General features: G+C 49.9%; 1 protein-coding gene across 2 annotated transcripts in view; it reads right to left on the reverse strand.

Moving 5' to 3' along the window:
* Window positions 1-1,969: 1,969 nt before the first annotated feature.
* The window catches only part of ARMC9 (armadillo repeat containing 9), a gene marked incomplete at its 3' end in the record, with an annotated part of 134,375 nt that continues 110,443 nt past the window's right edge, over window positions 1,970-25,901 (reverse strand). Inside the window, exons 21-25 of one of the 2 annotated variants that reach the window (XM_082658849.1) lie at window positions 18,683-18,798; window positions 16,543-16,676; window positions 9,797-9,926; window positions 3,305-3,477; window positions 1,970-2,087 (exon numbers count right to left, since the gene is read on the reverse strand). In XM_082658849.1, the coding sequence (XP_082514975.1) occupies window positions 2,065-2,087; window positions 3,305-3,477; window positions 9,797-9,926; window positions 16,543-16,676; window positions 18,683-18,798 (576 nt within the window). Of the gene's footprint in view, window positions 2,088-3,140; window positions 3,478-9,796; window positions 9,927-16,542; window positions 16,677-18,682; window positions 18,799-25,901 lie in introns of those variants that run through there. The other variant, XM_082658848.1, reaches the window with a different exon arrangement.

Consider the following 25,901-nt stretch of genomic DNA (forward strand, 5'->3'; position numbering starts at 1 on the left):
CAGAAGGACTCTTCCCGAAGGCCCATTTCTCCAAAGTTCCATGGACTCCTCTCCACGTCTTCCCTGAGTAGGTTTCATGGGCAAATCCTCAGAGCTGCATGATTTGGTTTCCAGATGACCTGTGAAAACGTTCTGGTTTCGGTTTTGTATATTTGATTTCCCCCCCGCACCCCACCCCGTAGACAGTGTTTATATCCACCTCCCATTAGGGCAGCAGAGAGCTAGAATATTTACGCATAAATCATTGGTATCTTACAAAGTCTCTTTTGTGCCATCAGCCTTGGGATGTGGAAGTGTGTGTCTGCAAGAGGGCCCTCCCAGAGGCCGAGGCCATGTTTAGTCCCCAGGGAACCGCCCAGACCACTGCTGGTGACCTCAGTGTAGTTTGCCCACATTGTTTTTTTATCCCAAATGGCCAGACATTTTACAAATCACACTTGAGCTCATCTGCAGGCTTGAGGAGAAAGAGAAGTTCCCCTTGCATCAGGGAGGCTATGGGTGGTAACAGATAAGCCACCCACTCCCTCTGGATTCTGGAGACAGGGCTTCTCCCACGCCAAGGCAGGGCACGGCTGTGCCAGTTGGTGGCATCTGAGGAATCTGAAGGGAGTGGACAGTGCTGGAGAGAATGGGAGAGATTTTTCCATGATGCTCCTCTGCTGTTCATCAGCAAACACTCTCTGCCTTTTCAACGTTTCACCGCGGAGCGCTTCCATTTCAGGGACCCAGTCTCTCCTCCTCCTGTTTGTCCGTATCAACAACACTGAGAGAAGTGTTCGTGTTTTCTCTTTATTCCTTCAGAGGTCAAGCCAGGTGTTCAGAGGGCCTGGAGGCTGACATTCCCAAGAAGGCAGGGCAGTGTTCCACACAGCCTCCTTCCCCAGGAACAGAGAGGGGCTCACGCATTTCCAGAGAATCAAGATGGGCCAGTGACACGACCACAGAGTTCTAATGTGCCCAGCCTGGCACCGCTGCCAAGACCTTGCGAGATTAACCCAGGGTCCTGGCCCATGATGTGTTTACAGTCATCACAGGGGCAACCTGGCCTCTTGCCTGCTCCAACATTCTCCCGTTTACCTCTCTGCCCGCTCTCCTGAGGAGTCAGAAGGCCACTGAAAAACGCAGTGCTTATCCTTTATTTACGTCCAGTGGGGCCACAGTGATGTCTCCACTAATGGGCATGGCCAGGGCAGACGGACTGCCTGGGGGGCAGCATGTGATTTTATTCACACACACACACACGTACCATCTAAATACTGATAATTTTATTTCAATATTTGTGTTTTAGAAGAGGTCAGACCCTGCGACTAGCTTGAGTAACATTCCTGGCTCTGCAGTGAAGTTTCTTCCTCTGTCCTCAGACGTGGGCCCTGAGGGCACCCTCGGCAAGAAGCGAGTACAGGCCTCCACCAGCGGGGGACAGTCACACTGCCTGTGGCACTATTTGTGCTTATGGTCTTAATGGAGGGAGGGAAATGGCTTTAAACTGGTCAGCGCTCTGAGTCCTTAAAACACACGTGCAGAAGCACGGGGCTGCCTTGGAATAGCCATATTCCCAGCCAGAGAGGGGAACACACCACATTCTTACCAGATTTTAAAAGAGGAAGAAAATACGAAGTCCGCTGCTCAGGCAGCGGGCTTGAGAATGAGTTTCTGGTACTCTCAGTCCCTTCTGTTTCCTCATACTCGGTCTGGGTGAGGGGGGCCAGTTTCCGCCGAGGCCAGGGTCCCGTCTCCGGCCGAGAGGTCTGGCTCCGGCTCCTCCGCAGAAGCTCCCGAGACGGACGAGATGGACAGGCTCATGGATTTGGCTGTGCTGCCCCCCCAGCTGGGTGCCAGGGGGAGGGCGGGCAGGAAGGGCGGTGGCAGGACCCTGGGGCATGGGCTGTGGTGGGCCTGGTCCTGGATGCCTGGAGGGCTGTCCCCCTCAGCCCCTGAAGCCACCTGGCGGCTCACTGACAACTGTCTCTTCACATCTGTCACCTGCAGCTGCTGGCTGGCTGAGGGCAGGAAGTTGGCTGGTCACTGGGCAACGGGATGGTGACACCGGGGAAGAACCCATCCTCACTTCCTGGAAGACTGGCCGCCTGGAGAAGAAAATCTAGGCAAGCTGCCAGCGCCAGGCCGGTCTCAGCACAGAGCCCCGTCTGTCCCACACAAGCCCTCCTTTCAACAGGAGAACCTTCCCTCCCGGGTCACCTGCTCTGCGGCCAGGGCCTGAGTCGGGCGGCCACGCTCGTTCCTTACAGGAAGCAGGCTGCCCGGTGCGGGGACTCAGTGAGCTCCGCCGGCTGCGCGCCAGTGTCTGCTGCTACCCACCCCGTGCGCCGGCCAGCCCGTCCGCGGCCAGGTGCTGCCACCGTGGTTACGAGAGCAGGGGCGCCCGGCCTGCTGCAGCCCGGAGGCCGGGCAGGGATGGGCGGCCTGCCTGCCCCTCTCCTGGCCGCCCCCCGCCCCGTACTCGCCGGCATTTCCTCCGGACCTGTGTGCGGAAGCACCGCGGTGGGGAGGCCGGGCTGGGGCCCCGCGTGTGTTTCCCAGCAGAGGGGTGCTGCAAGAAGGGGGGAGGGCCCCGCGGGCTTCCCAGCCTCGGCCCATTTACACGCTCTCAGCCCAACGGCTCCCCGGCTGGCCAGAGTGCCCGGGGCCACGCCAGGAAGGGAAGGGGCCGGCCGCAGGCCTGCATACATCCTGAGAGTGACTGATTCTGTGCCACTTGACGTTCTTTTGTTCGGGTTCTCTTTTGTTTTCCCTTATTTTTAGTAAAGCCCTTTAGAAAGTTACGGGCTCAGCTGGGGAGTGGAGGGGTGTGGTCAAGTAGCCGACGGGCAGGGGACAGAGAAGCGGTCTTTACCGCTAGTAAAAGGGCAGGAGGGGGACCCCAGGGACAGAGGGTGGCCCTTGGACACCCCCCTCGGTCCCTCGGGCGACCCCTCCGCCCAGCCTGCGAGGAAGCACCTGCTTCTGTCTGATTTCGAGGCCGCCCTGAGCTGCTGCTGGCTGCTTCCCACCAGAAGCCTGGTTTGGATTTCAGGGTTGACCTGCAAGCCCCACGCAGGGGGATCTTGTCTCCGAGTGGCACTGCCTGGAGGGTGTCATTCCACCTGTCTGTGTATGAGCCGCTGAGGCCAAGGGCAATTTCATAAACAGAAAGATGAGTGAAGAACCGGTCCCTGGGGCAGAGGAAGCGACCGGCTAGGGCCCTGGTCCTGCGGGGAGGGGAAGCGGGCCTTGGTCCGGTGGGCACGGAAGGGGCACCAGTCAGATGCAGAAGGCCAGCGCCCTTCCCTGCAGGCTGACTTACTTTGCAGGCTCCTCATGGCGGACGCCGTGGAGCCGGGGCAGCTGGCCTGCTGTGGGCCACACGAGGAGAAATGAGGGGCCAGAGCCGATGCCTTGGCCTTGGGTGGGTTCAGGTCCAGGATCTCCGGGCTGCAGGGGGCCCGGGGCTTGTAGGCGAAGCCTGGTGTAAACTCCCTGGAACAAAATGTGCAATCTGCAGTCACAGGAGGAAGGAAGGACCCCCCTTTCCAAGCACTAATAGATGCCAGGCATGCACTGTCCTGGGCATGTGGTGGGGGTGAGGGAGAGCAGGGCACCCAGAGCCATAAGCCCTGCCCCACGGAGCTCACGTTTTAGGGCAGGAGGGAGACGATGAAAGAGGAATCAATGCTAAGGAGGAGAGGAAGCAAGGAAGGGAATAGGGAACTTGGGAGAGTATTAAATTGTGAGATCCAATGGCGAGGAAAGCTGTGGCTGGCAGAGTAATGGTACCCAGTTAGGTCCATGTCCTACTCCCTGGGACCTTACATGACAAAAGGGAATTAAGGCTGCAGGTGTGAGATTATCCTAGATTACTGGGGTGGGCCCAAGGTAATCACAAGGGTCCTTAAGAGTGGGAGAGAGGCAGAAGAAGAGAGTCAGAAGAACAGGTATGGCCACGGAAAAAAGGCACAGAGACGCCACGCTGCTGGCTTGAAGGATGGTGGAAGGGGCCACGAGCCAAGGAGGGCATGAGGCCTCTAGAAGCCAGAAAAGACAGAAAAGAGATTCTTCCCTAGACCTCCGGAATGTAACCTGTCCAGTGGACACCTTGATTCCAGCCCACTGAGACCTGTGTAGGACTTCTAACCTAGGGAACTGTAAGATAATAAATTTGTGTTTGCTCAGGTAACTAAACGTGTGCTAATTTATCATAGCAATTGGAAAGTGATTTTAGATGGGGTAGCCCGAGAAGGCCTCAGTGAGAAGGTGACTTTTAGCCCCCAAACAATCCTGTGAGGCAGGCATTACTACCCCATTTTTCAGATGTTAAAACTGAGGCTCTAAGTTTATAAACTTTCCCAAGGTCACACACATAACAAGCAGTTAGTGAGGCCAAGCTCTGAACCCAGTGGGATCTTATAGCCAGCCATCCTGCAGACGCCCTCAGGACCCCATCCCAATGGACCAGCTTCACAGAGACAGGAGCCAGCTTTCCTCCGGCACCTGCAGCCACCGCAGCTGGGGTTGGTGATGTGACTTCCCGGCCCAGCCCTTTGCTCTCTGGCTGTCATTGAGCTATATACATGCTCAATTCTTCTTCCCACCTCGACTTCTGGGGCCTTTGCTATCTATGCGCCCATTTTCCGGACAATAACTCTGAAGACTGGAGTCCCGGGTTGTCACCCAGGGTTGTTGTCACCATTGAATGAGCTGATGTCAGCGCCAGCTCCGCTCCCGGCAGGCAGCAGGTACTCCTATAGTCCAGCTTCCCTTCAATAAGTGGGTGTCTCCATCTGCGGGCTGCACACAGTGGGCGCACGGCAGGTACTGTGAGCTTGGCGAGTGAGGGGGTCCCCCCATTGCATCCCCTGGGACAGGGAGATGCTGACCGGCTGCAGGGCTTCCCAGTGGGCAGTGAGGAGTATGTGTGTGTGCATGTGCGTGTGCGTGTGTGGTGTGTGCTGGGGGTTGAAACTGAGGTCTGTGGGAAGTGCGGGATCCAGTGGCCGGGAAGGAGGGTGGGGGGCCCAGAGGGTGCGCTCACTGGAAGGACCTGGACTCTCAGTCCCGCTGTGCTGCTCTCTAGCTGGTGACGAGAGTGAGCAAGTCTGCTGACGTTTTGGGAGCCTCAGTTTCCTCACCTGTAAAATGTTTTCTATAGGACAGCTCTGAAGGTAGGGTGGCTGTGCTCCGGGCCCAGCTGTGGTAAAGTGCCCCCTAAATGGGGGTTACGGCTCTGGGGAGTGAGACTTGGGAGGAAACTGCATAATTTTTGGATTCATTTCTATATGCCTCCTTTTTTTTTTTTTATATTGAGAATCTATTACTTTAATAATCAGAAAAATAAAACTTAAATATCTGAAAAGTCTCCAAATTCAAATTTAGAAAAAGACCGGCATACACCACTATATATAAAATAGATAACTAATAAGGACCTACTGTAGAGCACAGGGGACTCTACTCAGTACTCTGTAATGGCCTCTATGGGAAAAGAATCTAAAAAGGAGTGGATATATGTATACGTATAACTGATTCACTTTGCTGTACAGCAGGAACTAATACAACATTGTAAATCAACTATATTCCAATAAAGCAAAAAAAAAGAGGCTGGCATAAAAACCGCCCATACTTTAGACAAGAAATCTTTCATACCAGGTTGAAAAGGATAGAGGAGATTTAGCCCTATTACGTTTTTTTAAATTTTAATTTTTTTTCTTCAAAAAGCAAAATTTATTTTTATGTCACTCATAATATTGTCCCTCCAGGTGAACTCCCTAAGAGCAGCAATTTGGTCTAGTTGACCTTTGAGCCCCAGTGTCCAGCACGGTTTCTGAGCACCACATGCATTACCAGTGAATGAAAGAAAAGCAAAACCTTAGGGCAAAGGCGTCATAAATTCCGGTATATAGATCAGATGAAAGAGCACACAATCATTAAAAATAATGAAGATGGGGGCTACTCAGGCGTATGAGAGAGAATGGAATAAGGCTGAAAACAGAGCAATACAGAGTAGCATGTAAGTCTGACTGCAATTGTGTGAAAGCAGGCATGCACTGCTGACACTTCTTCCACATACAAAGAAGCTTCTTATACGGGCTAATGAGGTGGTTTTCCTTTCATATTATTTAGTTCAGATGTTTTCTCCTATTTTGCTTTTCTAATTTTGATATACAGATTTTTTTTTCTTTCTTTTTTTGGCCTGTGGCTTGTGGGATCTCAGTTCCCTGACCAGGGATTGAACCCGGGCCATGGCAGTGAAAGCCCGGAATCCCAGACCACCAGGGAACTCCCTAATTTTGATATTTTTTATCATTGTTATTGCAGTAAAATATACAGAACATAAAAATCTTGACCATCTTTAAATGTAGCCCCATTACACTTTAAGAAGGAATACTTGAGAGACACTAGTAAAAACTACTCAGGTGAGCACTGGGTCTATTCCCGGCAATGGTAACGGCACAGGGTCAGCCCTGGGTTACCTGGGGATGTCCCATCACACGGTCATGGAACAGGGTGGCCAGATTTGGAGGAGCTAGACGTGCAGGCCCAGGACGGCTGGCCCGCTTCACCCCGTGGGGCCTTAGAGCCAGTGGGCAGCAAGGTCAAGTTGCAGGGTCAGAGGCAGCCGAGGTGAGTTGGCAAGAAGCGAAGGGAGAAAAAAGTCTGGGCAGCAGGGCTGGGAATCTCTGACCTCCCAACCCAGGGCAACCAGGAAAGGGTCCCATCCTTTTTGGAGAGCGAGTTGGCAATGCGTGTGAACACCCTTACGTGCAGGTTAATTTTATGGGTCAACATTGCTGGGCCGTGGCACCCAGGTATTTGAGCAAATATTGTCTGGATATTTCTGTGCAAGTGTTTTTTGGATGAGATGAACATTTCAATAGGTGGACTTTTTTTTTTTTTTTTTTTGGCCGTGCTGTGCGGCTTGTGGGATCTTAGTTTCCCGACCACGGATTGAACCCGAGCCCTTGGCAGTGAGAATGCAGAGTCCTAACCACTGGACCGCCAGGGAACTCCTCACAGGTGGCCTTTGGGTAAAGCAGACTGCCCTCCAGAATGTGGGTGGGTCTCATCTGATCACTTTTGGATTTTGGATTTGTCAGGCCTCTGCTACTATGGGAGCCGGTTCCTTAAAAGAAATCTCTGTATAGACACACTTCCTGTTGGTTCTCTTTCTCTGGAGAATCCTAACTAATACACCTTAAAAGGCAGCCTCCTCTCTGCCGTGGGACGTGACCTTTGGCCAGGGCAGCGTTGCTGCTGGGGGAAGAGCACCCTCAGGCAGAGGCTCCCTCGGCTGGCTCCCCCTTTGGCATTGGAGAAACTGGCCTTTGGCAGACACCGGGGGGCCGCCCTTCGGCTTGGCAGGTGCCCCCCATCCCATGAGGTTCCCCAAACCACCTGGGGGGCTGCAGGAAGTGGCGGTGTGGACTGAGGGCGCTGGCCACTGTCACTGAACTCTGCAGGGATGATGGCATCAGGACCCCCTGGAAAGGACTCTGTACGAGGCGGGGATAGGCGTCTGTCGGTAAGGGTCAGCTTGGCCTCTGAGTGGCCCCTAGCCCCCTAACGCCCCAGAATGTTGAGCTCAGCAGTCTGGGCAGCTAGGAGCCAGAGCCAGGAACGGGCGACGGTCTGGCAGGAGATGGGGCCGGATGAGGGCAGAGCAGAAAAAGCACATGGATGGCAGGTGCCTACGATTTAGAAAAACGTAATCTGCTGCAGGAACACATGGTGCTGGGTCCTAGTAAGAGGTAAACTTCAATATATTGGTAAATTGGGAGGCAGCCTGAAAGGTAGGCGATTACTTATTAAAGAAGACTGGCCTGCTTATATTATCTCCCTTATCAATAGGAACATTGTGTTGGAAGGGAGTAGCAATAAAAGGCTTCTGGAGATATTTAATCTCTACTTGTGTCTGGAATGTCGCTGAGTCATAATCCGAAGATGGCTGGCGGCCGATGGGTCGGCAAGGCCACGGGACCGTCTGGGCAGCAAGGCCCCTCACCTTCCCGGAGGTGACGGCTGGAAAGCAACGCTGCACGCTCCAAGGTGCAGGTCAGGCCCTCCAGGTCTGGACCGACAGATTTCCTGGGAGAGGGCCTTGGCTCTTCTTGGGATAAATGCTTTTTTAGAAAAATGCATTTTCATAGTCTGGTTAACAGTTACTCAAAGCTAAGCGGATAGAAAAAAGAAAAGGAGAACTTGGCTGTGGGGAGGTGTGGGATGGTGGGGTCCGAACATTTTTACTCCTGGCTTTTCTAGGAAGGCAATTGCACAGCAAGACCAGCTGCTGGAAGCCACGAGGCTGCAATCATCTTTACACCACCTCAAAGTTGGAGCTAAGCAAAGAGAGCTAGGGCTATCATTCCGTCTACCAATGACCCACGCCCAGAGCTCCAGGGCCTTCCTTCTGCCGCAAACGAGGGCCCACCCAGCCGACTCATCTTCCTCCAGCGCCAGGGGCTGCCCTCCCCGCTACAGACAGAGAGAGAGGAGTTGTCAAGCCAGAGAGAGAGCCACTCTCTCCCTTTCTCCTGAGGATCCATCCATCGCCTGTTTTGAGCTCCTGCCCTGGGCCAGGTGTGGGAACACAGGGACAAACACCCTGCTCACGGCCTCTGTCTTTGAGGAGCGCGGGAGACAGTCACGGAGCACGTGACCACAGTGGGCCTCGGGCTCACCATCTTTTACGCCCTCGGCCCGGGAGAGACATCTAGGACTGCCCCCCTGCCCTGTGCAGGTTCCAAAGTCCTTCCGGCTCATCCCCACACAGCAGGAAAGAAAGGTGCAGGGTCGCTGCCTGCCCCAGTGGGTGCCGGCTCTGCTAGGGCTTCTGCAGGTCATCTCGGACTCCCTGGCCACTCCTGCAGGCGGTGGGTGGCTTCAGGCCTCTCTGGAGCCTGGAATGCGGGCCCTCCCACTGCCTCACCCAGCTCCCCGAGGCGTCGCTGCTGCTGCCGCCGGAGCGTGACCACAACTGAGGTTAGGGTGACCCTGCGGACACAGCAAGGGAAGTCCTTCCCTGTTCTACGGGAAGGTGGGGCGCGGGAGGCCTGGACAGTCACTGTGGCAAGATCCCTCTACTTCCGAGACTGCAAGGCGTAGTCATGTTCGCCATGACTCTAGCCCAGTGTTTTAGTGCAGGAGGTTGGCTTGTCTATGGTGACACGCTCAGCCGGCAGGGCGTTCTGTGACCAGGAGGAAGTGGTGGGCGGCGGTTGGGAGACAGGCTGGGTCTGAGTCCAGAGCCGGGCCCCTCCCCCTGAGCAGGCTTCCTCCGAGCTGAAAGAGGGAGCCTGTGAGAGATTAAGAAAAACAGTGCTTTCTAGGTTCTAAAGAACCCCTCGTAACCCGTCAAGCAGCAGTTTGTGCTCGTTGGGAAAGAGCGAGAGAAAAGAACTTTTATTTTCCTCTTGGAGGCCCAGTTTCGGTTTCAGGAAGCTGACATTGGAGCCAAACCATTTTACTGATCTCGTTCATCTTTCTCCCCTCCAAAGCCAACTGCTAAGATAGGACACCGACCTCAAATTACTTCTAATCACAAACCCTCCCCAACATGTTTACCTATCAGTTCTTAAAACTAGTCTCTTGGGCATGTTTGTAAGTTTTTCTCTCCTTCCGGTCTGACAGCTGATACCTCTCCTGAGGCAGGTCCCTCCCCTTGGGCTCTGAGGTTATCACGCGCGGTGACCACAGTCCCCCGAGGATCTCAGAACCACGCTTCAGGGCCCAGCGAAACGCTCCTTTGCTTCCATCGTCAGACACTGGGCCTCAGAGGAGCCTCCCCAGGATACCTCCCCATCCCTACCTGGTGGTCTCGCCACTGTCCAGGGCACAGGGCACCTCCCTAGGCTGGCTCAGGCCCCCCGCTGGGGGCAGGTGAGGCTCTCCCTGACGTCCTGCTGGCAACCGCTCTCCCGACTTGGCATCGATGGTGGCTGGGGAAGAGGAGAGAGCTCAGTTGACTTCTGCTCTGGAAGCTCTTTGAGGATGCTCTTTGCTGGGCTGCGCCCTGAAGTCGAGAAAAGCACACACCCCGGGCCAGTCCCTCACGGCTCCCCGGCGCCTGTGGATGGGGACTTGTTTACTCGTGCAGCTCGGGGCCTTTCCAGATGGCCACTTGATGTACTTATAACCTGAGGGTGCAACAGGCATGCTCTGGCTGGAGCACACGAAGCGCAGAGAAGGACAGACCAGCGGTCCTGTCGCCTCCCACACTCCCACTGCCTCTCAGGGAAAAGCCAACAAAAGCCAGAATTGTCTCCTGGGCCCCTGCTTGGCGCTGATGCACAGCGGCCCAGAGGCACCCTGAAAAACTCTTCGTGTTTATTTGAAATTCAAGTTCACCTGGGTGTCCTGTATTTTTATTTGCCAAATCTGGCAACCCCAGAGGTGGGGCTCTCTTCGCCCTGTGCTGCCCCAGGATCCTTCAGGCCTGAATCCCTGTCTTCCCCCAGGGGCAGGAACCTCCATAATACCACCTAGCAAGGACAAGGCCACCTAGGTCACCCCAAGATCACGGGGAGTGATGGGAGAAGTCCCAGATGACACTGCCGCAGATGCCTCCCAAGGGTCTGGGGACGGGCCTGTTCTGTATTTCAAACGACATGGACCCCTCTTTCTCCAGCCCTGCTTCTCCTCTTCTTGTTCTACAGCCAAAGGGGTCCGTGTCACCATCAGAGCAACACTGTGACAGTCTGGATTCACTGCTTCCTTAATCCAAGCTCTTTTCAGCTCTTTCATTAAAAAAAAAAAAAAAAAGTCTCTCTAGCACCTTTGCAACGTGGCCTCTGCTTTATCTAAAATATAAAGAGTCTTCCCTACATAAACAGACATGTCTCCAAAGAAGACGTACAGATGGCCAACAGGCACATGAAAGACGCTAAACATCGCTAATTATTAGACAAATGCAAATTAAAACTACAATGATATACCACTTCACACCGGTCAGAATGGCCATCATTAAAAAGTCTCTAACAAATGCTGGAGAGGGTGTGGAGAAAAGGCAACCCTCCTACACTGTTGGTGGGAACGTAAGTTGGTGCAGCCACTATGGAAAACGAATGGAGTTTCCTCAGAAAAACTACAAATAGAGTTGCCATATGACTAGCAATTCCACTCCTGGGCATATATCCAGACAAAACTATAATTCAAAAAGATACACGCGCCCCTATGTTCACAGCAGCACTATTCACAATAGCCAAGACACTAAATGTCCACTGACAGATGAATGGATAAAGAAGACGTGGTACATATATACCATGGAATACAACTCAGCCTTAAAAAAGAATGAGATAATGCCATTTGCAGCAGCATGGATGGACCTAGAGATTATCATACTAGGTGAAGTAAGTCAGAAAGAGAAAGACAAACACCATACTTATATGGTACAAAAACACATACTCACTTATACATGGAATCTAAAATATGACACAAATGAACTTATCTATGAAACAGAAGCAGACTCCCAGACATAGAGAACAGACTTGTGGTGGCCAAGGGGGCGGGGGGTGGGGATGGGATGGAGTGGGAGTTTGGGGTCAGCAGGTGCAAACTAGTATATATAGAATGGGTAAACAAGGTCCTATTGTATAGCACAGGGAACGATATTCAATATCCTGTGATAAACCATAATGGAAAAGAATATAAAAAAGAATGTATATATATGTGTAACTAAATCACTTTGCTGTAGAGCAGAAATTAATGCAACATTGTAAATCAACTAGACTTCAATTAAAAAAAAATCTTCCCTGCAGGTTTCCTCAAATCCATAGCAAGGGGGCGCAGCTTTGACTTCCAGATAACTCTCTTTTGACCCAAACAAGGACTCTGTTTCTGGTATGGAAGCCAATGGGTGGCTTTATTTACAGTCCACATTGGACAGTCTCCACCCAGAACTGGGACTGGAACTAGAATTTCAGCCTTCTCTGATCTGCTCTTCGATGGACAACTGGCCTGCTTGTCTGTGCTCTCTGCTCAATGGTCTTACAGTAAGTCCCCTACATACAAACCTTCAAGTTGTGAACTTTCAAAGACGTGAACGTGCATTTGCACGTCCAGTCACGTAAGTTAGTTCACGTCTCTGGCGTTCATTGCCATGTGTGTGCATCCCCTACAAATGGTTGCAGCAGCCACTCAGAATGCAATCCGGTGCTACCGGGTCATCTCTGATGAGAAAAAAGAGCTACTACCCAGACGTCACTGGATCGTTTTTTCAAGAGGGTAGACAGAATTGAATCCAGCAAGGAACCAGAACCTGTGCCATCCACGTCAGGTGTGAGTGAAATTGCAGCTTGCCCTCCGTCTCCTATAGCTGACGACCCTTCAGCTCTACCATCTCCCACCTCCTCTCCCTCCTCCAGTCAGTAACTCTTCTTGCCTGTTCACTCGATGCCAGCCCTTATATGCCAGCTGTTGTACTGTACTACCGCACTTTTCAAGATACCGTACTGTAAGATTAAAGATGTTTTCTTTATTTTGTGTGTTTGTTTTTTATGTATTATTTGTGCAAAAAGTATTATAAACCTATTACAGTACAGTACTATGTAGCTGATTATATTAGTTATAATTAGTTATATTAGTTATTAGTATCATATTAGTTATATTAGTTATAAGTAGTTATATTAGTTATTAGTATCATATTAGTTATATTAGTTATAAGTAGTTATATTAGTTATTAGTATCATATTAGTTATATTAGTTATAAGTAGTTACATTAGTTACTAGTATCATATTAGTTATATTAGTTATAAGTAGTTACATTAGTTACTAGTATCATATTAGTTATATTAGTTATAAGTAGTTAGTTATATTAGTTACTAGTATCATCTTAGTTATATTAGTTATAAGTAGTTACATTAGTTACTAGTATCATATTAGTTATATTAGTTATAAGTAGTTAGTTACATTAGTTACTAGTATCATATTAGTTATATTAGTTATAAGTAGTTAGTTACATTAGTTACTAGTATCATATTAGTTAGCTGGGTGCCTAGGCTAGCTTCGTTGGATTTACGAACAAATTGGACTTACGACTGTGATCTCAGAATGGAACTCGTTCCTAGGTAGGAGACTTAACTGGTTAATAAAGTCCAGGGGACCAGATTTGGGTGTATGAAATAATAGTTGAGTGGAACCACCCATGAGTGCTGAGCTACACACAGAAAATCCCATGAGAGTTAATGGTGTTACAAGATGGTGCCCAGGGGTAGGCAGCCCTCCAGGATCAGGACCTTTCCCCGGCCGCTGGTGGTGGGAGACAGCTGGCAAAGCCCTCTGGCAGGAGGGAGGAGGCGCCAAGCTGGGGTCTCCGGAGACCCTCTGAGGTCTTCTCGGTTCAGTCACCAAGCAGCAGCCACCCCTCCGTCCTTGCCTATTCCCTCTGCTTAGGCCACACTGCAGACTTTCAGAGCACCCGCTGCGGCACACCCCCCGCAAGAAAACCAGCTCCACTGAAAGAGCTGGGACCTGGGAGGAGAAGGGCAGTGCGTGCGTGCACCTGAGGCTTCCTGGAACAACCACTGCTTTCCCACCTGTTAATCCATTTCAGACAGGGCTGGCATTGTCCCTCCACGGTCCACTGACAAGGCATGTGATCTTGATACCCCCGTTTTGGTTGGTGGGGAAATGAGAATAACTTGCCTCGGGCCAATATCGTGCAACACTCTAAGTCACATTCTTAGCTTCTTTTTCTTGGGAACTATTTCCTTTCGGCTCCGTGGGGCTGAGTCCTTTGCTTAAAAATAATGTACTTTCTGGGCCTGCATTCAACTGATCAAGCCGTTTGAGGATCCCGCAGGTTCCTCATCACGAGTCCTGCCTTCAGTGTTGACTGAATGCACAGGTGTGACGGGGTGTCCTGAACAAACCCGACGTGTGGGCCGCGGTGCTGGGTTCCCACGGGTCTTAAGGTGTTAATTCCCAGCATGAGGGTAGCCAGACTCAGTAGCAAGTCATGTGTGAGGGGAGCTGTGGGGAGTGGCCAGGCGAGGCCAGCATGGGATGCGGGGGGACAAGGTGAGCAGAAGAGACGGGCAAGAAAGGGCTGGGGGGGCAGGACCGGAAGGACGGTAGGGTCAAGAGGAAGTCAGATCAGCTCTTGTCGGGGAAGGAGTGAAACCGGAGCCGGTGAGGGTCAGGACGGCCCGCTGCCCACCGCTGTCCCCTCCTTCCCTCAACCGTGGCACTCAGTCCCAGATGCAGCCTCAGAACCAGTCTCAAGGCAGCATTCCAAGCACACTGGCTGAAGCCTGTTTGCACGCAGCCTCACGTGGAGGCTGAGAAGAGGAAGAGATGGCGGTGGCGAGACAGGGTGGGGAGCTGGCACTGGTCCACGGATGAGGCGAGGGCCAGGGTGGCTGCAGCTGGGCAAAAGGAAGGAAGCACAGAATCTACACTGGAGACGGAATCCACGCTCATTAAATGACCCCGGGATGCCGATGACCCGGACGCTTGGCTTCTCCAAGGGGAGAACTTTTGTCAAGGAAAAGGATTTTAACGGAGAACTACGGGTGCTGGCCTGAGGTGGAGACACGGCCTGGGGGTGTGGGGAGAGACTAATATGCCTGGTGTCTGCAGGGGGAGTGAGGGCGGACTGGGGGTCAGTGTAGTGGAGTCCACCGAGGCAGGAGGGCAGTAGATGGGCTCCCAGCCAGACCTGAGCGAACAGGAGCAGGTGGAAGATGGGACCCGAAAAATACGGCCTCAGTGTTCACAGCAGGCTCATGGGTGCACCCGACAGCGTGACTGGGCCCGTCTGGAGGGGCTGGTGAGCAGCTGCTGCCTCTGCAGGGAGAGGCACTGGGAACGGCTGACGATCCCAGGGATGGGTGCCCATTGTTTTCCTGCAAGGAACCAGACCCTGCCAGGGCCAAAAGCAGTTGTGCTTGAAACTAACAAGAACGTCTACATGACCCGCTGACCCTCAGCCACCTCCGTCCCTGACAGCCTCAAGTGCGTCCACCCTACAGGTAATAATACCATGAGAAATCGTTCCAAAAGATAGGAACACACTTATAATCCGTGCAAGACAGAGGGTCACCCTGGTGGTCATTTGGGTCAAACAAGGATGTTACTGCTAAATAAGTTTAGCCTAAATGCAACTGTTTGGAAGTCCAGGCCTATAGAACTTGAAATCATTTTAAACTCAGTGGCATTAGGTCAAACTGGCGAAAATTGTTAGACAACCTAAAACCTCCACCCCGGCAGCAGAGACCTCTGGATAAATTATTGAGCTAGTCGTCTTTTAGAGAAGGCATATTAATGTCTGCAGCTCTAACAAAACCCATGTAAAATAACAGATGATCAAAGCTGGCAAAACCTCTAACACTGCTTATAGTCAAGAGATCCTCTCCTGGGGTAACCAAATAACCTGGCTTTCTTCTGGCGCCGTGACAGGTCTATTGCTCTGAATTGGGGATGAGAAGCATTTGAATCCAACTGTGAGCAGATTATAAAAGCTCGCAGATGTTTCTCATACTGGAATCTGACCTGCTCCTCTGTTGTTTTTCTATTTGAATGGATATTAGAGTCTTATCTGATCTGTTCATATCTTTTTAATTTCCTCTTGAAAATTAAAAAAAAAAACTTTGTACATTTCTAATTCAAAGCACATATATTTTTTCTGGCATCTAAAAACTACATTTATCCCCCATCAGTCTCTGATGAACTCAACTGGATACTTCAAAATGCGTTTGGATCCCACAGTAGTTTTTGCTCCTAGCCAACATTTCCGACTCAATTCAGCCTTCTAACACGTGGCTGACCACCTCAGCACCAGAGTTCGGGGCACCAAAGTTTTGGTCAGAGATCTACATCGTTTTGAGATTCCTACTTAAAAATCTCACATTAAACACAGCTTCCCCAGTCAGAAATGTTGCTCAGATAGCTTGCACATGTGAGCACTGGACACAGTGCTCTGAGAGAAGGGGGTCTAGAGGAAAAGCCCACGGTCAGGTCTGGCTGTGTGGTCGCAAGCCTGTGGGCCTCTACGACACGGAGCAGTGGCTGAGAACAGAGGGCTTCTCAGGAGCAGGTGGGAGGCCAAGGCCTTTCTGGGTCTGTAACTGCAGCTGCTTCATAAGATTCCAGGCATCACCAATCCCAGAGCTGCCCCCAGTCCCAGAGCTGCCCCCAGTCCCAGTGCTGCCCCCTGTCCCAGAGCTGCCCCCAGGCCCAGTGTTGCCCCCAGTCCCAGAGCTGCCACCAGTCCCAGAGCTGCCCCCAGGCCCAGTGCTGCCCCCAGTCCCAGTACTGCCCCCCAGTCTCAGAGCTGCCCCCAGGCCCAGTGCTGCCCCCAGTCCCAGTGCTGCCCCCCAGTCCCAGTGCTGCCCCCAGGCCCAGAGCTGCCCCCAGGCCCAGTGCTGCCCCCAGGCCCAGTGCTGCCCCCAATCCCAGAGCTGTCCCCAGTCCCAGAGCTGCCCCCCAGGCCCAGAGCTGCCCCCAGTCCCAGTGCTGCCCCCAGGCCCAGAGCTGCCCCCAGGCCCAGTGCTGCCCCCAGGCCCAGAGCTGCCCCCAGGCCCAAAGCTGCCCCCCACATGCTGCCAGTATGCTTACATGAGGAGGAAGTGCAAGGCTGAGGACCAGGCATGACCCCCTTGCAGACTGGACGGTGGGCATTTGGCAGAGACGGGAGGCAGCTGTTTCTGGCATGTTTGGCCATCTGGGGAGAGATGGGATGGTCTTCCAGCCTGGAGGAAAAAAAGAAAAACAGCAATAAATACAGATAGGAGATATTTGACTGGTCACTACTGTGTAGCATCACAAAATTGCAGGAAGTGGAAGTACCTGAAAGTCTTTTGTTAAACTGATATTAGCAGATATTGAATCTCTTTAAGAAAGAGGAAGTACCCTTACCTCACTCTTGTTAGCTCTTATAAATTTACAGTGAAACATGGCTATTATTTTTCTAACACACAATTGGATCTTTTGGCTTTGGGTGACACGGGAGCATGACATTTCAACCAAACAATTTAAAGTATCAATCTTCTGGGCTTTCTTCCAAGGATGAAGCAGATTAGCAAAGGGATGAATTCCATCAGAAAAGACGTGACATAGGTCAGCCGTGACAAGAGTTAGGCCAGAACGGGACTGGGGAAGAGCTCGTTCTCTGGAACACTGTCAATGGTGTGCGCAGTGCCTACCGCTGGCACCTGGGTCGATGGAGACTCATTCACCCAGCAGACATGCAGTGGGCGCCTGCGAGAGACAGGGGGCCTGGGCAAGCACATCACAGGGAGGTAAGTAGGATGTGGGGTGGCATCTCCCGGCAGCCTTCACGGCAGATCCCCAGGAAGGTTCTGCAGTGTGCGCAGAGCAGCACAGCACTCACTCCCCTTCAACGAGGAGCTAGCAGCCACCTGCTCCAGCACGGCAGGCTTGTCCCCCCTCTGTCTAGGGTTGCGCCCCATGAAACGGCTGTTCTTGAATGTCAGTTCCAGCAGCAAAGACAAGCAGACACCTAACTGCCGTGCGGGGCAGAAAAGCCTCTGTGTGTGTGTGCATGTGTGTAAGAGAGAGGCAGACAGACAGACTCAGCCGGTCTTGAGCTCTGAGCTGGGGTTTGTCAGGGGCCCGAAGATGGAACATTTCCCGGCAGAGGTAGCAAGCCATGAACGGGCAGGGCAGGACATGGAGCAAAAGGCAAAAAAAAAAAAAAAAAAGCATACATGTGCGCTGCTTTGCTACAGAGATGTAGCGCGCTCAGAATGCAGGCTGGGGGCACACAGTGTCCTGGGGAACGTGGGGCTTCGAGGGCTGAGGTTGGGGGTGTCAATTAAGAAGGACCTGGTTGGCCAGCGTTTGATTAGATTTGGTCCCTAAGGGAGACAGGAGTCACAGCAGTGAGGTTTTGTTTGTTGCTGTATCCCCCGAGCCGAGTTGTTCATTACAGATTACTATAGAGCAAACCTGGAAATAAGCAAACCGCTCAGCTGTAGGGGATAACTAAGTAAAGTATGTCACATTCATTTGAAATATCTTATGGCCACTGTTGTATGAATAAATGTAGGTTTTCCCCCTGCTCTCTATAATCCCCTTATTTGCACCTGTTTCTCTCCAGCGTTCTCTCCAGACAGAAGAGGCCACCCAGACCACGGAAGAGACTTCGCCCTGACCAAGCTGGACTGCCTGGCCTGGGGCTCCCCAAGAGTCCCCAGGGATCAGGTCCTCAGGTCCCCAGGGAGACCAGAGGCTCTGGATAACCAGACTAGTTTTGTTTATATAAACAGGGTAGGAGCAAGGCTATGAAGAATGAATAAGGCTTGGCAGCCAAAAATGCATATCGGTGCTTTATAGAGTCATGTAGAAATAAGCTGACGGCATCTTAAACTGTGACACTCCATCCCAACAAAGGGCCTGGTGCTACGGTGAGAGGCTGCAGAAAAGAACAGGAGTCCTTTCTGGGTAGACCCACTAGTCCTTTTGGTCCTTTCCTTCAGAATCACATTGGCCAACACCAGCCTTCTCCTGGATAAAGGCTGTAAGTGGCTTGGAGACCCTGAGAGACATGGGGGGAAGAGGGAGACTCAACCTCTTTCCTTCCAAAAAATCCCCAAAAGATAAATAATAAAGAGATAAATGCTTTTTGATATGAAATTTTATTTTGAATTTTAAAAATACATACATCTTACACTGCAGTTGATCAAAACAAAGCTTAAGAAAGTAAATCCCCGCCTCCTTTAGGACCCAGACTTACGCTGGGTACCCGGTCCTGTGGCCGCCGGGAGTGATGGGCCGGCACAGGGGCTCAGGGCCGCCCCACTGCACGCCGGCCGCCCCCTTCCGCCTCACCTTCCCCGTGTTGGTCATGATCTGGTGGAAGCAAAAAGGAAACAGAGCTGTAGAAATCATCTAGTTGAGAGCTGACCTAGACATTCTAACTCACTACATTTAATAATCTATAGTAATAAGAGGATTTGCAAATAAGTGAGGAAGGAGCATGACACGGATCATTCAGCTGAACAGAAAAGTTCGGGGAAAATCTGCTTAGGTTTTCACATTATACCATTCAGCAGTATAAATTAAAAAAACAAAATCAAACCACGGAAAAAGGAGAAGAAAACAACTGGATATGGTAACTTATCACATCCCTGGAGAGGACTGACTTTTGAAAGTAAGAAGGGAAGAAAGACAGACAGCTTTGGTTTCATAAAAAATCAACATTTCCACATACACAGTAATTTAATGATAAACCAAATTAACAGGTAAACAATGAACTGGGAAGAAATATTTGCAGCACGTATAATAGATGAAAGCTTAAGATTTTCATTAGATAAAGAGTTCTTACAAATCAGTAAGTAAAACACTAAGTAGATGACTGGGCAAAGAAGTCCAACAGCCAAGTCACAAAATAAAAAGTATCACCAGTAAAGAGAAGAAAAAATGATCAACTTTATAAGTAACTAGAAACTACAACTTTACAAAAAGTGTATCATTCTCCAGTTATTAAGTGAGTGACAATTAAAGAAATGACCCCATCCACTTCTGACAATAGTTTAAAATGTCAGTGGCATGGAAATTTGAGACAGCTCTTTTGGAAAGTAATTTGGCATTTTATATCAAGAGTCATTAAAATGTTCATATCCTTGGGTGTTAAACCCTAGAGAGAGAATCCACAATGTGGAAGATGTTAAATAAAGCTGTATGTTACAAAATCATTACACAGTAAAACTGGAACCATCTAACTGTCTAGTAATAGGGGAATAATTAAGTAAAATATGGTATATTCATTGGAAATATTACATGGCCATGTACAATGATAAAGACTAGGCTATGAAGAAAAATGTTTATTTAAAACATTGTTAAGTCAGGTTATAATACTGTACATAAATGATGCTTTTCATTATGCTAAGTACACAAAAAGACTGGAAGGAAATGAACACTAAAATGATTATAGTGGCTACACAGGACAGTGAACCAAGAATCATTTTTTTCCTCTCTATTTTCCGAGTTTTCTGTAATATGGTTATATTATGTTAATAATTAAGAAAAACTGTTTAAAAAAGAAATCACTGTAAAATTGATGAAATGTGGATGAAGTCTGTGGACTGTACCAACATCAACCTCCTGGTTCAATACATGCTACAGCCACCACTGAGGACGCCAGGTGAAGGGTGCACGGGACCTCTCCGTACTACTTTTTCAACTTCCCGTGAATCTGGAATTATTTCCAAATAAAAAGTTAAAGAAAAATTTTTAATTGGAATTACATCTTTGATTTCCTGATTTTACTTAAAAGTTATTTGGGTTTATCTAGTATTTGAGGTAGGAAGAAGAAAAAAAAGGCCCACTGCCTCTGGGAGAGCATCACTAGGCCTCACCTGTGCTGTGGGGGACAGCTACCAGCTGGAGGAGTTGGTCAGCGGGTGGGGGGAGAGGGAAGGGGGTGTGAAGGGGAGAAAGGCAGGTGAGAGGGGTGGGGAGGCCCCTACCCTCTTGGAGGAAAAGGAACGTAATTAAGCTTCCCAAATAAGAACTAATATGCAGCTTCATCTCTCTTAATATCTCTTGTGAAATTTGCAAAAGAAGCCTATTTTAACTGTCGTCACTCAACACTGCTGTCTGTTTCTCCTCCGACTTCCCTTCTGTCCCGCTGTCCCCGTCTAGTACCTAGGGTCAAATTCACATGTCCGCCCCCATCACCAGAGCAGGTTCCTTCAGGCCAATATTCAACAGTACCTTAGGACCACCCGGGGCTTCTCTTTCCCCCTCCATTATGCCAGTCAGACACCCAGGTCCTTCCACAGAGGGCTAGGATAGGAAGGCTCAGTCTTAGGCACTGGAGAGGGAGACAGTGAGTGTGTGGGCTGCCAGCCCCCCATGCCCCCTGCCTCCTCCCTGTTCCATTGTCCCTCCCAGCTCACCCCTCCCAACTCCTTCCTAGAGGAGAGAGAACACAGCACATATTTGAGAGTGTTTCAGCCTTTGGAAAACCCCGTCAGCCACACCATCTCCCTAAAACTTCACAGGCCTAAGAAACAATCTAAGGCGGGTGGTATTTGTCCTCTCCAGTGGATGAGGAAACTGGGCCAGGCCTGTGGGCAGAACCATACGGTGTGTCGTCAGAAGGCCTGAGGAAAGGCCTCTGGTGAACAGGGCTGGTGTGAGGGCCCAGAACGACTGTGTTAGGCGCTCGGTGTCTCAGAGCAGCTCTTTCCAGAGGGCTTGTTTCCTGTTCACCTCACAAGCCACTGTGCATGTGGGGAGCCACGGAGGGGCCCACAAGGGCTCCAGGGCACTCTCTGGGCACCTCAGTTTGCAAAGGAGCCCTTTTGGGCTGGAAAGGTCTTAAAGTGTGTCTACCAACAATGTGCTATTTCCACAGAAATGCTTCAGGGGTTGTTGGGAGAGAAGAGAAAGGGTTCCTGACAACCACCCTACTCACCAAAGGAACTCAGCTTCCATCTGTGTTACGGATGGAGATGCTGTTTGAAAAAGGTTCTGATACTAAAAAAATACAGCATGTTTAACCACAATTAGAAAAAAATGCAGCATGTGATTTAGCTGAACGTAATTTATTCTGTAGTAAAAGATGGTCAACATGTCCATTTAGGTAAAAAATTTCCCATTTACTAGTTTTTGAGTATTGGTGAATCACTTAAAGCAATTATGACATGCTATAGAGCAGTATGAATTTTTGTAAGAAAATACAGGCACACAATATGTCCATCTATACACATGGAAAACAACCTGGAAGCTGAAGGAGACACTGCTAGCTGGCCACCTAATACTCATTCCCTCTTTCTTGACCAACAGCCCTCTGATTTTGTGGGCCCAGAAATGCATCTACTTAAAAACACCTTTCCAGACTCCCTTGCAGCTAGGGGCCATGTGGCCCAGTTCTGACCAGTAAGAAGTAAGTGGGGGGGGAGGTTGGGAGGGAGACGCAAGAGGGAGGAGATATGGTGATATACGTATATGTATAGCTGAGTCACTTTGTTATAAAGCAGAAACGAACACACCATTGTAAAGCAATTATACTCCAATAAAAAAAAAAAAAAAAGAAGTAAGTGGGGGACACCAGAAGTAGCTTTGGGAAAAGCACTGTAGAGGGGGTGGATTTGGCTGGCCTGCACGCTTGACTTCCTCCTGACTTTATCATGTTTTGTGCCAGGAGCTGCATCCATCGTCTTATGACCAAGAGGCAACAAGCATGTGAATGAAGGGCCAATGCACCAGGCAGAGCGCCCATGGAGCTAATGAAACCAAAGCTTCACAGCCCCGGAAAGAGCCCTGGCATTGTGCTCATATGGTTTTTGTAAAATTTGCAGAAGTAGCATGTTTCGGTTGCAGTCACTTAAAACTGCTGTTTCTTTCTACTCTCACTTCCCTTGCCATACTCCCCCTCATGGTGTTGGAATGGCCAAAGGCAATTTAGAACTTAGCCAAAAGGACGGTGAATCCGGATGGCCTTTAATTTGAGTTTAGTGGGAAATATGATTCCCAGTCACTTCTGTGCATAGCCAAACATCGCTAGCTGTCCTGGTGTGGAAGTGGCTTCTAGAATTCCACACACCATCAGAGAATTTATGAAGAGTCAGTGCACAGGAAAGCTAGAAATGCCCCCAAATCTTCCAGTTTCTTTATGAAAGAAGTTTGAGGATGGTTTTCTCAAATTTAACAACAATCCTAAAAATTTACACAGCGTTACCATAAAACTAAATGTGAAGCCAAAAGAAAATTTTCAAATCTATCAGAAATAAGAAACAAAGCAGGGCTTCCCCGGTGGCGCAGTGGTTGGGAGTCCGCCTGCCGATGCAGGGGACGCGGGTTCGTGCCCCGGTGCGGGAAGATCCCACATGCCGCGGAGCGGCTGGGCCCGTGAGCCATGGCCGCTGAGGCTGCGTGTCCAGAGCCTGTGCTCCGCAATGGGAGGGGCCACAACAGTGGGAGGCCCGCGTCCCGCCAAAAAAAAAAAAAAAAAGAAAGAAACAAAGCTGATCAAATACATTACAGGAAGGACTAATTTTCTTTTCTTTCTCTGTAGAAAATATTACAAACTCGTTGCAACATATGTAGAGGCAATCAAAGAGTATAAAACAAAAAATATACGGAAAGAAAACCATGAAGCGCGTGGCAAGCAGCTAGTTAATAAAACATTATTTTTCTGTTTGTGATACCTGTCGGTTCTTTCTTTTTTTCCCTTTACCTACTTTAAAAAAAAAAAAATTGAACTATAGTTGATTTACCATGTTGTGTTAGTTTCAGGTGTACAGCAAAGTGATTCAGTTATACATATGTCTATTCTCTTTTAGATTCTTTTCCATTATAGGTTATTACAAGATATTGAGTATAGTTCCCTGTGTTATACAGTAGGTCCTTCTTGGTTATCAATCTGTCAGTTCTTAAAATTTGAATTTGACTGTGATTTATTTTTCTTAGTCTCATTCTAAGTATTCACTATTATACCTAAACTTTGTATTCCGTTGTTTTAAAGAAGGCCTGCAAAACCCTGTAAACTGGAGGGCCCACAAAACCTGGATCTTCCCTTCTGACGGGAGACGAGCCTGGGGTCTGATAAGGCTGGATTCCCTGCTACTTGCAGATGAGCTCAAAACCAACTGACAAAGGAAAGATGAGATACAGAGATAAATGAAAGGAAAATAGAGGGAACAGTGGTTATCTCTGGGTGGACAGAATTATTATGGTGGTTGTTTATGCTGTGCTTACTTTTGACTTTTCAGTAATAAGCATGTATTTCTTTTGCAATCAGAAAAAAGAATCCCAGAAACAAACTGAAAAAGAAAAGGATTTGGAATCTTTGGGGGTTGGGGATTCTTCCCCCTGCTTGTTCGGTTGTGTTTTCACACATAGGAATATGGACTTTTTAGTTAGTTCCAAGTGACTTTTCAATCATCAGAGTCAGGCAGAGCAGGAATAATTGGTTGAAAAGTGATTAGAAAAAAACCCCAAAGTGGAGACAAATTTGGAAAAAAAAAAGGAAAAATTGGAAACTGAGGCCCTTCCTTCTCCGGTTTTGGTTTTCACTGCGAGTAAAACAGGGCCAGCTGCAGGCGCCCAAGCTTCTTCCCTGTCTCCGGCGGGCTGGCCCTGCCCCCTGGCCAGATGCACTCACTTCCCCTGCTGAGGCCCCGTTAACCTTGAGGTCTGCCCACGTGGCAATGTTTCCATGGCCCAGATGCTGGCTTTAGAACCACTGAGGGGTATAATATGCAGATTCCTGGTGCCAGGTCCACACACTCAGACTGTCCGGGGGCTGGGCCAGGACCCCTGCTTTAACCAGCCCTTTAGGAGATCTCCAAACCAACTTGGCAGAAAAGGAAGTGTGGGAAGGGAGAGATTAGCATTGACACCAGGCATTCCCCCTCCAAACTGAGTCTATGCTCAAAAATTGGACCATAGAGTAATTCTGAATATTTCACACAGTTGGAGACTCTAAACTTTCAAATACGGAACAGAATTCACTGGAAAATCAGCGGTTGTCCCGGAAGGCAGCAGAGCTTAGTGGTAAAGAGCAAACAGGCTCAGATAACACCTGAGAATGCTCCTCAACGCTCTCAGCCTCAGCTGCCTCATCTATGACACGCAACACGAGCAGAATTTACCCCATCCTTTGTTGGGAGGAGATTAAATAAATGGAATCAGATGTGTGAGGCAATCAGCACAGGACTTGGCCCAGGACGTGAGCCCAGCTAATTTAAGGCACGCCTATGACTGTGGTTAAAGGTAACTGAACGATAAGTTTAAACTTCAAAATAAAAACAAGACAACTGAGATCCTATGACGAATATCTACACTCCTTTACCCAGGGTGCTGAAGATATTTAAAGCAGGGCACTCTTTTTAGGAAGAACTAAGCGATTATTCGGCATAATGTGGATGATTCTGAAAGATTTAGAAATAACCAAGCAAGGAGAAGTTGGCAAGTCATCAATCTTGATCTGCTGCTGATCACGGCCTGAAGAAGAAACACAGAAGGGTGCTGTTTTCACCAGAATTATGAATGAACGGATACATGTGATGTGGCCACCACCACGCTCAGGCAAGCCCAGGAAAAGGGGCTTGTTCTGCCCGAGCTTTCCCTGAGTTCCCTGTGGGCGCCAGCTTCTTCATGGCCCGGGCTCTGCAGTGCGCAGGCGCTATCTGCTTGAACTTGGGGGGGTGAGGACAGGCGGCGAGTGTGGCCTTGCAGGGCACGGGGTGGCCATCAATGCCCAGCAAGCGGGGAGCCATGGGTCCAGGCATCCTGGGAAGGGCTCCCTTCCATCCCCTCGACACCCTGGCAGGCTGCCCTCACTGCACCTCCCCGCTCACGCCCTAACTAGTATTATAGTTTTAAAATAACTGGTGTGTACAATTACCACTCCTGGGATTATGGTAAGGAGGTCTGGGCTGGGACCTACACTCTTTTTTTTTATTTTTATTTTTTTTTGTTGTACGTGGGCCTCTCACTGTTGCGGCCTCTCCCGTTGTGGAGCACAGGCTCCGGACGCGCAGGCTCAGCGGCCATGGCTCACGGGCCCAGCCGCTCCGCGGCATCTTCCCGGACCGGGGCACAAACCCGTGTCCCCTGCATCGGCAGGCGGACTCCCAACCACTGCGCCACCAGGGAAGCCCCTAGACTCTATTTTAACGTACCTTCGACGGCCAGCTCTGACATCACAGGACGATACCCGTCAACCCCCGACCCCCCATCCCTCATCAACAGCACACTTTTATCTGCTCTGTGTCATCTTCTGTAAACTTCTGGAAGATAACAGCTTGAGAAACTTTGCCAGCATTCTGTTGTGTGTTAGGCAAATGGCACAGGTTCAATGAAAAATTTTTGAATACAAGTTTCTAAAAGTCAACAGCTTTCCACTGATCTTGAAAAATCTAGTCTACCTAGTACACCAGAATGGGAGGCGTGAATTGTGACTTTTGGGGTGCACATTCCCTAGTGAAATGCAACGCCTT

This window comes from Grampus griseus (genome assembly GCF_964374135.1).
Source record: "Grampus griseus genome assembly, chromosome: 7".
NCBI classification, from domain to species: Eukaryota; Metazoa; Chordata; class Mammalia; order Artiodactyla; family Delphinidae; genus Grampus; species Grampus griseus.